Here is an 18365-nt window from a genome sequence, read left to right as displayed (position 1 = left end):
TGAGATGAGCCCTGGCATCCACCTCTTTCACACATCACACGTTCACCATCTGCGTTCTCATCTTCGGCCATGCTGCTGCCCCTCGCCCAGGTTGCTGGGAGGTTTAGAAAGGCAGATGTTTTCAGTCTCTGCGGGGTCTGGTTGCAGGGGCTTTGGAAGTTACAGTACCTTAGGCCAGTGTTGTCTGGGATTCAATATTGCATTAAGTGGTGACACATTGTGGGCAGGTGGGATCTATTATTGCATTATGGAGGCTGCTGCTTCCCTGAACAGGCTATGTTTTGTGTGTGAAGCGGGCCCACACCTGCTGGAGCTGGGACCTGGAAATGCGGAGGACGGAAGGCATGAGTCTGTGGTTTCCTGCCGTGAGGGGCATGTGCCTGCGGTGGGGCATGCGAACGGGACTGCTCTCCGCTGAACGGCTGCGCTGTATGAAAGTGCCACCAACATGAGGGTAGTGTTCTGTCTCCAGGGTTGAGGAGGAGAAAACGGAGGACGCCAGTCTTCTCAGGGGGCTGTACCTCGGGAGGGAGTGCTGAGAAGGCCTGTCCTCCTCCAACTGAAAAAGACCAAGAAGAGTGGAGGAAAACGTGTCAGGCAAAGACTTGACTCGCCCCTGGTTTGTGATGCGCATGCTGCAGACATCTTCGCCGGCGGATGAAAAATGCTTTTGCTCTACGCGGGGCTTACTTACTGCTCTGTGTCTATAAATTCCCAGGGATCCTACGGGCACCATGGGACCCTGCCATTACAGGGGGCCTGCCATGCTCTCCCCAGTCACACGCGGACATGAGTGACACTGGCAGTGTCAGGCTCTGCTACGTCAGTCCCCTCCTCTGGCTCTTCAGGCCACATGCCTCACCTCTCTGTTCCTCTGGCATCACTCATCTTGACATGTCATTAGGCTATTCATACATCTTGCATATAGGTAACAGTCAAACTCTGAACACGCTTGGAAACCATGTGTACGAGAAAAGGTGAAACACCTGGTGCTAAAATGATTATATGTATTTAAAAGCAAGGGATTCTCAGGGGCTCCTTCAATGGGTCTTATTAAAACTCGCTCCATGGATTTGCAAAGACAACTTTGGGGGCTGTTAGTGGACTTTCCTTTTCTCACACTTACACTGCTGGTCTCCTGATACACTTTTATATTGAGTACCTGCAGGGGGAGTGTTAATGCTTCCAATTTTGGTAAGGAGAGGACCGGCAGCAGCTGGAAAGGCAGGCAGAGTATAATTCTCCTTTCAGTGAGAAATTGAAAACACAGAGCCACAGGAGGACATGAGGAGAAGGTGCACTCTTAGGTCCCTTTTCTGCTTCTGTGATCGTGGGGTGGCCAGGGAAGGGAGGAAAGTATACTCACCGAGGACAGCTTGTGCCAGGATGAGATTGCAGTCCCTACCTTCCCTTTACGCACTGAATGGAAGAGAGAGGCATTACGGGAAAGACTTCAGATTCTTCACCCTGAAAATGCTAAGCCCTTCCTCCCCTTTCTACCTCTGCTATGAAACTAGTGCTTTCACAGGGGTCAGCAACCTCAATTTCCAAAACCAGACCATTTTTCCTGGAATTACATTTTTCCTTTCAAATCCATTCCCTTCCTTGTGCTGCATTTCTTTTCAGGAAGCCTCTGCACATTTCAAAATGTAATTGGGAAATGTGAAAAGGCAATATTGTATTTTCTTAACCCAACACTGCTCTCCTTACCTTACTAGAGATATTGCCCTTGCAAATGATATGAGAAAAAGAGCTGAACTTCATCCAGTCTCATCTCCTTCCTGTCACCTTCAATATCTTTGCAGTGCTTTGAGACGGGTATCTTATCTTCATAAGCATCTGAGAACTACTCAGCTTGTGGCGGGCATTAAATGTGAAAAGCAATTATTCACAATCCTAAATATACTGCATGTCACTGCATATATCAGACTCTCAGATAATAATAATGTAATGCTGTCAGAGAGAGTATTTGAGAGAGACAAAGAAATTCTAGACAGCAGCTCTAATTTCTCATAAAGACAACCATCTCTTCTTTGCATAAATGGTGTAGAAATTCAGTCCTGGGTGTACTGTTTGTAGGCTGCACAACTAAGTATACTGCAATTCTTATTATTACTTTTTGCTCCATGTTTGGGCTCAGCATATTGTATGATTTCCAATGTATATATCATCCCAACATGGTAAAGACTTCTCAGATCAAAAAAGATCACTCCAACTACCCATAAGGACCTCCTTTACAGCACAGGACCAAAGACCTTGCCCAGGCCATGAAGGAGCAAATTGCAACACCCCACCAGCAAGTGCACTTAGGTATTGCTGCCTCCTGGCTGAAGCTGAGGTTACAGACATGCCACTTTTCTTCACTGATGCTCTAATGCTTAAATTACACAGTCAATACTGGAGGTGCTGCCCCCATTTATGCCTTTGCCCTTGGCAGCAATCAGGCTTGACCACCTTCCATCAGGCCTATTCTGCTCTGTTTGGACAGGAGCAGTATGACACCTCTCATGTGAAGTCCCAGAAGAATGTGACGTTGATAGAGCTCAATATATTATAAAGACATAAAATGTAATTAGGAATTTCTGCTGAGCTTAAGGTTTTGATTGTGATGACCTGTATATATATAACGAGCATGTGTGAGCATTATTTCTCCTATAGTATCACCCTATTTGCTGATCCTTTATTCCTAACACATGGATGGACAGGGACCCTGAATCTAAAGAGCACAAGAGACAGAGGCCAACTCTACATACATCCTTCTCCATCAGGTGGCAAGCTCTTCTCATGCAGAGGGAAGCTGGAGGAGCTGAATTGCAAAGAATCGCATCATCTGCAACAGGTACCAAGTGCAGCTCAATGGGAATTGCACTGAGTGAGGGGCAATGAGTCTACCCCTCTTCTGCAAATGCCCATTTCTCACCACTGAGAAATGGTCCCTCAGGTCCCCTCAGAGCAGCCCACAGATGATGCTGTAGAAGGGAGAGGAAACCAAGACACATAGCACCTTTTCATATCTTATTTTTCCTGCTGCCTTCTTCCCCTAGCCTACATCTTCTGCTCAAGATTATAAACCTGAGAGCCTGCTGTGTCTTGCTTCTACCCGTTGCTCAATTATTTCAGCCCAGCTTTTCTTCTTTCTGCCTCAGAGCCAGTGACGTTGTAGTTTCTGTCTTCTCCTCCTGCTGTCTGTAGGCACTCTGGGAGTGACAAGGATTTTCCTCATCACTGCTCCAGGGTCTGGGGCCACAGAGGCCACTGGGCCCAAAAATATAACCCAGAGAAAGCCCTGCTCAGCTTTCAGTCCTCAGTGCAAATCAGAGTACCTCCAAGTAACAGACCTGGGGCAACCAGGGCTCTACACCACATGAAACAGAGAGGCAGTACAGATCACCTAAAATGCTAAAGTCCTGTCCTTGTTGTGAGGCAGCCCTCTCCTGTGTCTCTGTGTCCCTTTCCAAGGAATAATCATCACCAACTCAAATCAATGGAGGAAGAGAACAGCATACTGGGGTCGCTGAAGTGGTCATCCCTTGACCAGCTGTGCTGCTCCCAAGGGTATCAGGCAACATCACAACTATAGCATCCCACAGATGCGGCAATGGTGATGTTCAGGAGCATGGGGGCACCCGTGGGCTCAGCACCAGAACAGAGAATATTTTCTTGGCTCAGTGAGGGTCTCAGCACAGTTTTTTACAGAAGAAAACCAGTGATTATAGGTAAAGTTGGACCCCCAGGTGAAGCTGGCCCAGGCAGCCTGTGCAATGTGCTTCTGACTGCCTCCTGTCTTACCCACGGTATTACCAACACAGTTCCTCACGCTGAGCAGCCTTGGGTGATCTCTCAGCAAAGATGGGGTATGGTGGGATATGGCTGGGAAGGGCTCCACAGCTGCTGCCCTCTCAGGGTCAAGACATGGACAACTTTAGATAAGTCCATTTGTGGCATTCTTCTGGCTGTGGAGGGCTGACTATGGGAGGAAAGAGACCTAATATAGCACCAAGGGAGATTTTTTTAAGAGTGATTCTAACTACACAGCTAAGTTGGTGAGAAAATACACCAGTGCCACGTCACATTGGGACCTTTTCTAAAAGGTGAACTCTTGGTTCTGGGAGATAGGACTGTAAGACACAGTGTAAGCAAAATGCTCTCTGAACTCTGCAGAATATATCCAAGGAAGAGTTAATATGATCTCCCACTATTGCTTCACTTTTCTTGTGTTTTTTAGATGCAACATCATTTGGACAGGCATGTTTTAGGCAGGCAAGTCTCAAAACATTTTGTACAATGCCAATTGCACTAGCAGCAAGGGAGATTCAGAGTCAAGAAACACCTATGAGCACAGATCTACAGTCAGAATTAATTGCTAAAACTCATAAATATATGAACATTTGTATTTCTTTCCAATGCAGAAGACAGCAGTAAGTTACCATCTCTGTCAAGCGTCAGTGAATTTACTCAGCATATTTAAGAACTTGACAGATTTTTAAGTTATATTGCTAGGTGTGGATATAAGTGATTTGCAACAATAACAGCAATCCTATGTCAGGATTAATATGTAAACAGAAGTGCAGGTTCAATCTTTTTTCCACTCATTTTTAGCTATTTCTATAGCTTTATCTGCACATTAGTGCATAAAAACAAGCAGAGATTTATTAGTACATTCCTGAAATGCATACATTAATGTAAACCCTAAGAGCTCTGTTAAACAGCTTGCTGGGTGCACAGTCAGAAGGGCTTGAACAGCACAAGTTTCACGACAGACCTATTCTCCCTCCATACCAGGGCTTTCCATGAGGTCTATGCTCCACTGCAGCTGTCTTCTTGTCAGCTGAAACTGGGAGATATCTAATATGTGAGAATATTTAGGTCAGAAATTCTCCCAGGCTATTCAGAACCTCCTCTGTACTTGACTTTCCCCACAGCAGCATCTGTTCATATTGTGCTCCCTCTTACACCCACACAGTTTCACAAGGACACCACCATCCCTCAACACTTGCACTACAGTATCTTTCTTCCAACAGGTTCATACATTTGAACAAACATCTGAGCTCTAAATGAGGATAAGTCAGGGAACTACAGGTTGGTCAGCCTGGAAAGGGCATGGAGCAAATCCTCCTAGAAGCCACTTCCAAACATATGAAGGAGAAGGTGGTGACTGAGAGCAGTCAGCATGGATATATGAAGGGGAAATCATGCCTGATGAAACTCATAGCTTTCTGTGAGATGACTGGGTGGGAGGTTGTTTACCTCGACTTTAGTAAGGTTTTTGACGCTGTCTCCCATAACATCCTCATAGATGAAATGATGAAATATGGGCTAGATAAGTAGACAGTGAGTTGGACTGAAAACTGGCTGAGCTGCTGGGCTCAAAGAATTGTGCTTAGGGAAACAAAGTCCAGCTGGAGGCCAGTCACTAGTGGTGTAGCCAGGGGTTGATACTGGGGCCATTGCTGTTTAACAACTTCATTAATGACCTGGATGATGGGACAGAGTGTACCCTCAGCAGGTTCACAGATAATACAAAACTGGGACACACCAGAGGGTTCTGCTGATATTGAGAGGTGCCTGGATAGGCCGGTGAAATGGGCAAAAGGGAATATCATGAAGTTCAACAAAGGGAACTGCAAAGTCCTGCACCTGGGGAAGAACAGTACATGCTGGGGGCCAACTGTCTGGAAAGCAGTTTGACAGAGAAGTATCTGGAGGTCCTAGTGGACACTAAGCTGAACACAAGCCAGCAAGATGCCTTTGTGGCAAAAAGGGCCAACAGCCTCCTGGGCTGCATTAGGAAGACTGTTGCCAGCAGGTTGAGGGAGGTAGTCCTTCCACTCTACTCAGCACTGGTGAGGCCACACCTGGAGTGCCACGTTCCAGTTCTGTGCTGCCCAGTACAAGAGAGACATGGATATAGTCCAGTGAAGGGTCACAAAGATGATGAAGGGACTGGAGCACCTCTCATTTGAGGAAAGGCTGAGAGAGCTGGGACTGTTTAGTCTGGAGAAGAGAAGGCTCAGGGGGGTTCTTATCGATATTTATAAATACCTGATGGGAAAAAGAAGATGGATCCAGACTCTTCTTAGTGGTGCCCAGTGAAAAGACAAGAAGAAATGGGCAGATATTGAAATACAAGAAGTTCCATTTAAACATAAGAAAAAGTTTTTTTACCATAAGGGTGATTCAACGCTAGAACAGGTTGCCTGGAGAGGCTGTGGAATCTCCATTCTCAGAGATACTCTGATTGGACACTGTCCTGAGCAACCTGCTCTAGTTGATCCATCCTGAAGCAGAGGGCGGGACTAGATGATCTCCAGAGGTCCCTTCCAACCTCAACCATGCTGTGATTCTATGATAATCCAGAGGTCACTGTCTTTTTGCCAGGTACAAGTAATGGCTTATATATTGGCGTCAGAGAATGGAGGAACGGAAGAAAGCATTAGAACAGGAATTACCCATTTGCTCTCAGTTAGTACTCTACTGACATCAGTGGATGACCACCAGTTTTTGGGAGACCAGAATGAGGTCCCAAATTGGTACAACAAGGCCTATAACCTTAGTCAAGGTAGTTCTGCATTTAGTGACTTTTTTACCTATCTTAAAGGCTCAGTTCATATTCAGAGATAAGGAAGATTTACTCACACACACACACAATCTAATCACAGTTTCAATCAAACCCAGAGGAAGTCCAAGCCTGAGCTATGGCACATATCTGTCATTGCTAGTGAGACCTTCAGTATTTTCATTAGTTAAGTCCTTAGTCAACTTAGCGTCCCAACCAACTGTCCGTCCATCTCTGCTGTACCTAAGGAGAACAGGCTTCTGCTTTCCTTTAGGTACCAAGTAATTTTTCCTTTGAGAGTTAGCAGTTGGTTTTGTGACAGCAAATGGAAAAATATGAATGTCACTGCAAAGCTGTGTATATAGAGGCAACTGAAGGATCCAGACATCAAAGGAAGCACAACTAAATCCTGGCCAGCCAAAGAAGTCCAGTGTTGGTCTGTATGTACAAAGCTAGGCTCAGGAGCAACTAGAGGGTATTTCAGAATATAGGGGCAAAAAAATGCACAGTCTGCTGGAGAACCAAGGCTGTCTAATATATTAGCAGTGATCACCCACAATCCCGTTACTTTACCTTTTTTGCCTGTTTTTTAAGTGTCACTGTGCAGTGATAAGCAGCCTTCATACTGCATCATACACAACTCCCCCAGTCATTTCACACAGCAGTATTACGTGCTGTGGCCAAGAAGCCACCTCCAGCCTTCTTTAGCTACGCTAAATATGTCAGTAAAGTGTCCCTGCTGGTTCTTACCAGCTGGCTCTTGCCACGTTCATCGTATCTTGCACATCTTGCACATCTTGCACTGACCAGCCTAGTAAGTGTACAGACAGAGCAAATTCAGACACAGACCCTTCCAACTCTGCCGATCTTGCCTATGCAATCTCTAGATACCTGGGGCATTCAACATATTGGCTTTATACAGCAACCACCACCACCTAGGAACCTTGCAACTGGACGCAGTCTCCATGAGAAGCATGTACTGCTACTATTCCACACTCAGCAGGACAGTCCCACTAGTGCCTACTGTCAGTATTTCTATCCTTCCTGTAAATGGTGCAGCCTCATACACCTTAGCAAAGAACACCTTGCCTGGCAGGCAAGGATTTGGTTTGATTTTTTAAAACGGTTTCTTGTATCATTCATGTTTTGCTGCCAAAACTAACAGTCCTTTTTATCTTGTACCTCTCCGGGATCCAGAGAAGAGAAGAATCTGGGCAAGGCCTGAACAGACAGATGTTCTTTTAACATGCTCCAGTCCACTGAATACTCCCTTAGAGAATAAGCTCAAGAGAGAATGGGAGATGGAGCTACCATCTTCCAGAGGGGAACGAGCAGACTGCACGACTGCCTGCCATAGGAGGGTATCACTGTGTACATGACCCAAGACTCGCCTGCTCTTTGCTGCACTTATGGATCCCACGTGCATGACAGATCTTAATTAACATGCAATTTTATTGTCTCCTGCAGTGACCATTGGGACAGCCTTCTTCTGAATGTCTGAGAAATGAAGATTAGATATGACAGAGGAACTCTGAGCCTAACAGTATATCATGTTTTTCCACGTAATCTAATAAATTAGCTCCCACTAAAAACTGAACTTTTTTATTTCTTCAGAGGACCACAGAAGAAAGTAGAACCGAAAGAAAAAAGCCCTCTACAACTATCTGGAAAAAACACAGTAGGTAAAGAACATTTCTGTGAGTAAATACCTGGTAACAACAATGCCAGTCACTGAAGTAAGGTTGACGGGACATGTGTGCTGGTTACTCTGCGCTTTTTATTAGGTATTTAGAAGGAAGTTTAATTTCAGGGACTTATTTTATGATTTGCATTACTGCAGGCCTGCCCAGTGCTGATGTTAGATTAGATCAGATGGCATTCTCTTGCCATACACAGCTGTTGCTGCTGAGAAACTATGTGAAGATTTGCTAGCGACACCTCCATACAACTAAGCGGTTATTAACAAAACACCATGGGAGAGCAATAAGAGAACTGATTAAAGATACCCACAACCACAACTGTGCTCTCCTCTTGTCCCTGTGCCAAAACAGCTGAAAGATCTTGATAACAGCGTGTCCTTAGTAGGGGACAACGTTACTAGCTATAGGGAGCACTTCTAAGGTGTTCACAATATTTGCAAGCACTATCAGAAAGAGTTTCACAAGAACATCCATGCTTGGAATCACAGACTTCTCCAGAACAGCTGAGGTTTCCTAAGGTGATGCTACGCTAGGCAACAAGATAGAGACCCAGGGATCTTACCTGTCTCTGAGGACCAGTAGGTTCAGATTCTCGTCTCCTTTGTCGGATAGCTGGTGCTGAATGTAGGGGGGAGTGGGCTGGACTTCCTGTCTGCTGTTCGTGTTTACTATCAGATACTGTTTGAGAAGGTCCTTCATGTCTGTGGGAACTGTCCTCCTCAGTCACAGGCTGCATACCCCGACTTCGCCCATCATGCGTCTTCGGCCTGACTACAGCATCTGCCCCCAGGCGCCTTCTCTCCTCACCCTCTTCAATAGGTCTTAGTTCCTCAGGCTCTTCATCTGTGGTTCCAGAGGTGCTTGGCTCAGCACCTGGGTGAAAGTCCTTCAGCTCTGTCTCCTTATCAATGATAACCCACTCCTTGCTATCAAAGTCCTCCTCCTCTGCGAGTGGCACTGAGCGGAAAGCATTGCTGAGGGCTTCGTGTTCCACCGAAGCAGACACATCCATCCTACCACTTGCCTGCCGGTCAGCCTGGCCAGTATCAATGGACAGCATCTGGGCTGGCTGGGAGGAGCATACAAGCCGTGATGGAGAGCCAGGTAAATCCATTCGAGATCTAAAGACAGAACATGAAGCCATTAAAAATACATCAGGTTTGTGGTTAAAGTTAGGGATCATAAGAATTGAGAGAAAACCTGTATAGTCCTTCTCACTCATTTCTTGGTACGCTTCAGAAAGACAGGCTTAAGCAAAAATATTTCTTTAGAACCTACAATGGCATAAAGATGTTCCCACTAAAGTGCTTCAGTATGATAGCCAATTCAGCATCTCTCTTCCTTGTAGATGACAGGATAACCAGTTTCCCCCAACAACACCAATATACGCTTTCCCCTTTGGTAAGTTCTACTGGTTTGTGAAAAAAAAAAAAAACCAAACCAAACCAAACCAAACAAACCCAAACACCTCTAAATCCTAAATCTACTGTCTGACTTGACAGTGTCCCTTCTGGGCTCCTATAACCTCTTCAGCTACACTGTGCTATCTCTATGGCGGCCACTGAGGCCTCTAAGGCAGCCACGTGAGTTCTTTGAAGACAGCAAGAATCTTTGATCCCATTGTTCATAGGTGACCCCATAATACTTTGGAGGACCAGGAAGGAGATATGGCAAGCATCCTTTTACAAAGGCTAGTGTAATGTTCAGTGGCTCACAGTCTAAATAGCAGCAGCTTCTGCAGCCATGCAGAAATACCTTTCAAAGAGGCCCTAGAAGCTCCCTGTGCCCCAATGGCCCTGGCAGCATCTCAGCTGGAAAAGCCAGTGGCACTTCTGTCTTTCTGCTCCACAGTGTTATGATCCATGCTTCTCATTTGGCCTGCACCTGCTGCTTGCTTTGCTTCTCTGTCTATCACAGAGGCTAGCAGCTTGCTGCACAAAGCCAGTGTCTGCTGCCCAGAAAAAGACAGCTGCAGTGTGTTTTACAAAAGGATTTCAACAAGGACAATACAGGAGCCTTGCAGACTCTTCTGGGAAAAGCCTTCCACGTGTGAGAAAGCATGAGGGGAAACAGAGAAGTGACTGACCATTCAGTGAGGGTTGCTAAGCAAAACTGGGTATCTCTAACACAGTGGAAGGTCAGAGCTGAGATGGAAAGAATTACAAGTAAAAATGAAAAATTTTCGATGAAGAAAGGGGAATTAGAGAAGGAGGTGAACCAACGGTTGATGTAGAGAAAGTCGCGAGCAAAAACAAAGATCTGAACAAAAGCCATCTGATGGATCTGAAAGAAGCAAGGCTGTATTTGCTAGTCTTAAAAATATATTATTGTGAATAGGAAACACTAAGTATGCAAAGTAAGAATGAAAAATGGCCTATACTGTGTGTGTGAAGAAGAACTGGATTTTAAAGAGCTGTTGCTAGAAAAATAAAAGAAACTGGATTTAGCCAATGTCTTCATCTATTCCCCAGCAGAGGAGAGACTCCTGGAGTGTAAGAATTTACTCCAGAAAGCTGGAAGAATTTCCCAGTGCTGGGAGTCAGGTCTGTGTTGTGAATAGATGAAAACAGAATAGAGAGAGGACTGTGTGGCAGAGTGAGATTGTATTTGCACCATACTTGGTGCAGGCTACTTGGAAGATGAAAAAAGATCTTGATTTTAAAAACAGGAGCTGAGGGAAGAAGGCAGGAGAAAGGGATGCGTTTTGGATAATACACATCTTCTATATTAAGTTAGCATGATGCTGAGTAGACAAGGAAGAGTGGGAGAAATAAAGGAAGGAGTTAAAAGCATTCAGTGAATATACAGGACTAGTGTTGCTGACTGTTATAAATGGCTTTTTTCCCTTCCTATTTTAAAGAGCCTTTCTTCTGAGCAAGAAAAAGAAGAGGCAGCAAGACCCAAGATTTGTTATTCAAACCCTAAATTATTAATAGAAACACAAACAATATTTCCTCAATTACAGAGAAGCATTACAGCTTCCCCCAGCCACCCAGAATAAAACAGTACCTAACAAACTGGCGGTAGTGCTAGGGGCTCATCCTCTCTCTACTTCTTTATGATCCTCCTTCGTTTGCAGCTACCGTCTCCTTGTGACTGTTCCTCTTGGCTGAAGTCTGTCAGATTTTCTCTGAGAAGAAGGCCTGTCTCTCCCCTACCTCTTTTAGGGGGGCCATTTCACCAGTATGTCCTGCAACCACAGTCCATGCCCTGACTTTCAATGGGAAGAGGAAGACAGAGTAACAAAGGATGTGAAGGGGGTTACCAGCACCAAGGGCTCATGTCTTGTAACGCCTGTTCTCCAGCACACAATACTTTACAAAGCTTCTTTTAATTATTTTTATTATTCTTGGTTTTTTGTTTATTTCTTTACTGTGGATCTGAGAGAAGGTATTCCTATTACCCTCAAAATCAGGGTGTAATGTGTACTTTTCACATGCAAACAAGTGCAATGCTATATGCTGAAAAATGAATACTATTATTACTATTAATGAAAAATAATGAAATAATGAAACCCACCAGATCACAATCTGCCAGCTAGCTCCCAGAATACATGCATCCCTGTATGTATCCTAACAAGACCCATTCTTCCCTCCCACCTCAGGCCAGCCAAAAGCTTTGTGACTGTTTGCATTATCTCTGATGTCCCCCCTTCCATCTGTGGAGTTCTTCCCATCCAGGGACAGGATGAGAATCATTCCCACTAACTCTCCTTATTAACAGACATGAGTGTCTCATCAGAAAGATCATAAAGCCCATGAACACCTCCACCCAGAAATGAACTTCCAGTGTCTGCTGATCTAATGATTAAATTGGTCTCAACAGTCAATCCTCAAAACACTGCTAAAAGCAGTAGGAGGCTACAGAGGGTGAGCAAACCTTCTTTCATGTAGATCTGCTTTGCCATCAGCAGTGGAGAGGCGTTCTGACTCAGGGCTGTTCACACGGCGGTATCTTAGGGAGCGCACTTGTGCAGTAGGGGACTCTGGAGGCACTCGAACAGGGGAACTGGGGCAGACACCATTTCTCTGCTCCTCTTCCACCATGCACTGAGTCTGTAGGGGGTAAACACAGAGAACCTCAAAATCTGACCAAAGACATTGATTTCCCATCCTTCACTGTTGCTCTGTGCTTTCTTCCAGGATACAGTTTCAGCTGCATTTTCACAATCTACACAAGCAATGTTTGAAGGAATGCAAGGGCCCATATGCCCTGGCAATTATCTAGTATTAAAACAAGGTATGGATTTTAAATCAATTTAAATATTTAAACATCTTTACAAGGTCGCCTTTGCATTTCAACTACCCTGAATAGTTGAGCCAAAGGAGTTATCATGGGCTAACCTACTGCATACACAAACCCTAACTGCTTATCCAAGATATCTAAGAGCCCTTGTTTGTCAATATTCATTTATGCAGGGTCCATGCATTATATTGCAATGTACATACTTTTACTTCTGATGAACTTTATATGACTGAGCCATCTCCTAATTCCCAAGGTGGTTTGAGGTTTTTTTGGCTTTTTTTTTTTTTTTTTTTTTTTTAAATCTTGGTCCTCTAAACAAAGTCCTCCACGACATATGCTCAACCACAACATCTGTAAGAGCTTTCCACAGACCAAAGGTCATGCAGGGACCTGAACATACTCATGGACACTTGTGAGCATTGAGTGTTCATACTCTACCAGTACATATTTTCTGTTTTCATATGCCCTTAGTGAATTTCATTTTTTTTTAATTTAGCAGCAGACAAAGGAGCAAAATTAGGTGACTGTAACACAGCTGCCTTCTACTGTGCTGCTTCCCCTTGGAAAAGAAGACCTGCTTAGGCAAAAGCATAGAGGCAGAATGGTCTAAGGGCTACAGCAGCAGTCTAGGATTTGCATTCAACCCTGTTGTGCTGCCAGTCATGCAACATCAGCTGCTACACACTGCCTCTGTGTGGGGATGTGCATTGAGGTGCCAGTGCAAGTTCCTAGTATGGAGAGTGTTTACCCTTCTCTGCAGCATGCCCTACATTCACCTGTCCTCTATTAATGCCAGAGGCTCTGAATGTAAGCAGGCTTCTCAGTAAAAAGCTGCTAATCAAGACAGTTGCCTTTGTGCGTGTACTGTACATACAGCAAGTCAGTCAGTGTCCATAAATTAGCAGATCTAAACTATCCAGGCTAGGTTTGGAATGCATAACTAAGGAGCCTTTGCAGATAGGGAGAGTGGAGGAGAACTTTGAGGCATTACAGGAAAAGCAGAAGAGATGATAATGATTTAATCTATAATCCATTCAGGCCAGGAGAAGGTTAGTGGCAAAGGAAGGTCAAATGTGTTTGTGAAAGGAGAAAAATGCTGATGGAACTGTAAGGTAACAGGCTACTTGGTAAGGTCCAAGAGCAGAGAGTTGGGGGAGGGTGTGGGAGAGAAGGAAGAGGCTTCTGAAAAAACACAGAATGAGAACTTTGATCCTTGGAGAAGCAGAAGGAGGATTTAGAAAGGTCAGTGACACTAAGCAAGGGAACTGCCCGTAGCACAGAAATGGGAGAAGTGGGACAGAAGGAGCTCTGAACTGTGTGAACAGAAAAATAAGGATGACCTCAGAGAGGTATTGGGGAGAAAAACATGGCAAGATCTACTCATCGCCTAAATACAAAGAGCAAGACAGAGAGAGCCAGAATTACTTCTAGTGCTACAAGACTGGAAGATGAAGGATGGTGAAGCTGTGAATAGCAGAAGGGTGTTTTACAAACCAGCTGCCCCTGCAGTTCTGAAAGACACAAGGGATGCCTGAGATTACAAGCAGAGGTGAAGCTGTGCCCTTACATATCAAATCTGCAGCCTCCTTTTTTTCCTCCAGGTGGTGACTGTGACTTAAATAAAAACTGATTCTCTCTCAGAAAACAGTCAGACTAAAGATAATAAGCCTAGCAGAGAGAAAGGACAGACTTTAGCTTTGGAGAGCATGATGCCCTGGGCTCTGTTTCATAGACTGCTGCGTAGCTACAGAGCTTGTCAGAACTGAACTGCTCATTGCCACACTGACTAACTCCCTAAGCTCCTTTGCCAGTAAACTGACAAGAAATGGCATATCCCTTGGCAGGACAGTCACCTGGTTATGCTGTGGATCTTGTAGAAACCTCTCCTGCCTCTAGCTGCTGTTATAACAGGGCTTGTGAATGACAGTGCTGGGTACCTAAGGCATGACATATATCTAGCACGCAGTAAGGACACTTAGGACTCCCTTGTGCACATCTCAGTCTGACTGAAGAGCATCAAGGCACCTGGTGGTTCAAAGGAACAGAAAGACACATAGGAGTTACCAGGACTTTTCTGTAATACTCTTTTTTTTTTTTTGTATGTTGTGGAAACAGAACTGTCCCGCTCTACCAGGCTTTTCTTGTTTCATGTGCCTTCAAATGAGAACTTCTGGGAATGCACACAGTTTACCAGTGAGAGATGAAGAAGTGATTTGAACTTGGTTTATAATTCTCAGTATTGGGGAATGCTGCTGGTAATGTTCCATACAGATAACACGTTGATCCAAATTATTTGCATTGGAGAATTTTAAACAAGTTAGATAAGATTATTTCTTGCCCATTAATAATGTTTTCTAATAAGACTAAGGATAGTGGAGATATCTACAGAGCTGAAAGAAGGACTAACTTTGTGCCAGTAGAGACTGAAGTGAATTCTGGTCAGACCCAGAAGACTGGCAGATTTAACATGCTAGTCCACAAATGTCCATTAAAGACAGGTTTATGAAGTGAATCTGATATGCCCCGATAACATTTTAAGTCTGTTTGATGAAGGTTTCTCTGCTAACAGATTTTGTATGTATCTGATGTCATGCCATGTGACATTCTAATTTTTAAATAAGACTTGAGATCAACACAACAAATACTAATTTACTTACAATGTGTAGGTTGATCTAATAAATAAACTAACTGGTATATTCTCATACTTAATATTTACTATGGAATCATCATTCAATGGGGATGCCTCCAAGAAATTAGGTAACATTTACAAGAAAGGACTGAGAAACAGCTTAGGGATTATGAGGAAAACCAACTGAAGTATACACTTTATGCAAGCTAAAAAGTCTAATATGATCTTGGAATGCAGAAATATGAGAATATTAAGTGATAGTTTCACTCTTCACAGGGGTGAAACCATCATTAGATTGCGCTACTCTTTATAGATTGTGCTACTCTTAGAAAGGAAAGTTAGAAAACTGGAAGAGAAAAATTAGTGATGATTCAAGATGTAGAAAAATATGGCTTATGAAGACATCTCTGATGAAATCTATTTACCTAAGAGGTTAGGACACAATAAAATTTTGGTTTGTAATTTCCAAACCTGGGATATTTCTGATATTGTATCAGCTATGCAAGGACTAGAATTCCATTGCTTGAAGTATCAAGATCCTAGATAATGATATAATGATTGTACGAAAGATTCACTTTAGCATTATTGGCCCCCAAAATGTCATTTGCATAAAGATCCAAATTAATCCCCATGGCTTTTACTCTGTGAAAAGATTGTTTGTAATTTCCCATTTCCACAGGGAAATTCCACAGTGCTTTTTGGGCTGCGCTATGTAGGATGCTATATCAGTGGATCTGGGCGGCTTCTAGCAGTCTCTGAATCCATTGCCCTAAATCCAACAGCCATAGGAGATGAGATAAATAAATTCTTTACTTTGCTGATGCTGATCCTGAGTTTGTTGCGATTCACATCTGTCTCTTCCCAAACTTCAGCCTCATTGAAAGCGGTGTTTGGAGCCTGACCAAGACCTTCCACTGGCCGGCCTGACAGGATGGGAGGAGCATTCTCTTGATCACTCAGATGTTCACCCTGTAAGACATCCTCAGTGTTCTCACGAAGCAAGTCCCCAGGTACTGGAGTGACATTAACCACCCTATGGAAGAGACAAGAAGAAAGGTAAAATTATTAGTACTTAAAGAAGGAGGTCTTCTGCCCCACAGAAATTCCTTAGCAGCTTTTAGGATATTACCAGGTTGAAAAAAAACAGGCAGTCCAGCATTATCACAGATATGACAACCTGAAACAGAATAGGAGGATTCCACCTAACATATAGTCACAAAGGCAGTGGGATGGATCAGTGAAAGCATCTTGGGACCCTTGATATGCAGGCTGCAAACTTCTTCAGAAGTGCCTGTTACACAATATTTAACTTAGAAGAAACTTCCCCTTTTTGCATGAGCAAATAAGGCTTAATAGGCCTTATAGCTTTTGTCTTCTATAATACTGAGCTTTTATCTTCTATAATATTACTAAGGATTATTGTTATCCCTTAATGTCAGCCCCCTCAAAAGCACCAAGACAGACCAGTGAACTAAGCCTTATTAACTTTTGTTTGGACTCATCGACATCTTTGAGCACCAAGCTCTGTGTACCTTTGCACCAGCACATGAAACACCCTGTAAAGGTTGAGGACCTGTGTTCGAGGTGTGACCAGTGCATGCACTCTGCTGTGTGCGGCTGACTATCAATCACAAACCCACCCCACTGCAAGGCAACCCACCTCACAGCAGGCACTCTCACAGAAGCTCCAGCCATGTGTGCCATATAATATGCAAAATATACAAGCATATGGGCTCCATCAATCCTGGCCAAAGGTCTCCAGACATCCCTTAATGTGACTCCAACCCACACACTCATCCCCAGTAGAAAATGTGTGTTCAGGACAGCAAGGGTCTGAAACCGGGTTCCACCACCTTAGATATATATATGTTAATATATATAAAGTCAAATCAAGTGGTGCCGGCCATGCAGCTCCAAATGCCTAGGATCCTAATGGCCTTGAAATCTTTCAAAAATGAACTTGTTACTGAGCTTGTTATTGAGGATGTCCATAGTCTGACTGGCGCAACTGCAATACTCACCCAAACATGGCTGCTGTTTGCCTGGTGTTTTGCTGTGGTGGAGTAGAGGTGCTAGTGGACAACAAGATATCTGTACCAGCCTTCTCCCAGTCAAAGGCTTCATTTTCAGTGATGCCTCTTTCTTTCATGCTGTTCTCGAAAACGGACATGATTAGCTGGAATAAATTTACAAAAACAATTTATGTTAAGTAGCTGAGAGTGGCTCTCACAAAAAATTGGAAGTATGAGTGTGAGGACCAAGTGCAGCTTATGATCTCCATCTTGCCTACGAACGGTACCAAGAAATGAAGGCAAATGTCATAAAATTGAATCAGTTGTTTCTCAGGCTGGTTTTGGCTTGGTAACTGAAATTTCTTTAAATCTACAAAAGAAGTGCATGCAACATTTTGACACTGATTTGATGAAATCCTGCAGTTGGCTTGTTACTCTAACTCTAAAGCCTTAACTTCAGCTCAGCTTTCCTGTAGATTAGACATATGCAGAAGAGTACATTTGATATGTAGAGTTCAAGGGCTGCCAGAAGACATAAACACAACAGGAAAACACAGTCCTAGGATGCAGACTCGGCTCAAATACAGCTTGGTCAGGAGCCCTATCATATGCTTATGCACAATGTGGCCTGCCACATTTGGCTGCGGAAGAAAATAAAACTATAAAAGGGTTGATAACAATTTTCTTTATAAGATGGCAGGTAGAAATGCTTATGCTGACATGGTTTATGCTTGTTGCTTTCTAAGAACAGATATTCTTCAGGAGAGAATGAAACTACTGGCAACAGTGCTCCATGCATCAATGCATTACCCAGGGAAATCTGATGTTCTGCTGTCAAAGGGAAACTGGATGCTATAGGCCAACACAGCCACATGTGAGGTCCTGCATTTCTAATAAAATTATTCAGCGAAATAATGCAGAACCGAGAGGATATATATAGTCTATACGGAGAGATAATATGGTGGCAAATACATTTGGCTTATGGCATAGAATTAGCACCAAGTTGTGAATAAAAATTACCATCGACAAATCCCCTATTTGTTTGCATTTATATTCCAGTTCTGTTTATCAGCATGATCAGAAGGCCAGGAGAGCCTGCCATTTCCTACTACCTTCCACCAAACTGCAGTAAAATGCCTATTTGCAGCTTTCAGTTGAGCCATCTTTTTCCTCCTTTTTGTGACCTAGAGTCCTAGAATTAGTTGCTCTACTCCTGCAGTGGC

General features: G+C 43.8%; 1 protein-coding gene across 2 annotated transcripts in view; it reads right to left on the bottom strand.

Annotated features, from left to right (window-relative positions):
* Window positions 1–18365, bottom strand: part of TTBK1 (tau tubulin kinase 1) — a 118198-nt gene that overhangs the window by 28402 nt on the left and 71431 nt on the right. Inside the window, exons 12-16 of one of the 2 annotated variants that reach the window (XM_075496646.1) lie at window positions 17152–17306; window positions 15944–16163; window positions 12136–12311; window positions 8819–9377; window positions 305–559 (exon numbers count right to left, since the gene is read on the bottom strand). In XM_075496646.1, coding sequence (XP_075352761.1) covers window positions 305–559; window positions 8819–9377; window positions 12136–12311; window positions 15944–16163; window positions 17152–17306 — 1365 coding nt within the window. The remainder of the gene's footprint in view (window positions 1–304; window positions 560–8818; window positions 9378–12135; window positions 12312–15943; window positions 16164–17151; window positions 17307–18365) is intronic. The other variant, XM_075496645.1, reaches the window with a different exon arrangement.

The sequence above is a fragment of the Mycteria americana genome, chromosome 3, assembly GCF_035582795.1.
Source record: "Mycteria americana isolate JAX WOST 10 ecotype Jacksonville Zoo and Gardens chromosome 3, USCA_MyAme_1.0, whole genome shotgun sequence".
Classification (NCBI taxonomy): Eukaryota; Metazoa; Chordata; class Aves; order Ciconiiformes; family Ciconiidae; genus Mycteria; species Mycteria americana.
The sequence above is the reverse complement of the archived record's forward strand: the minus strand, read 5'-3'. Positions and strand labels throughout refer to the sequence as shown.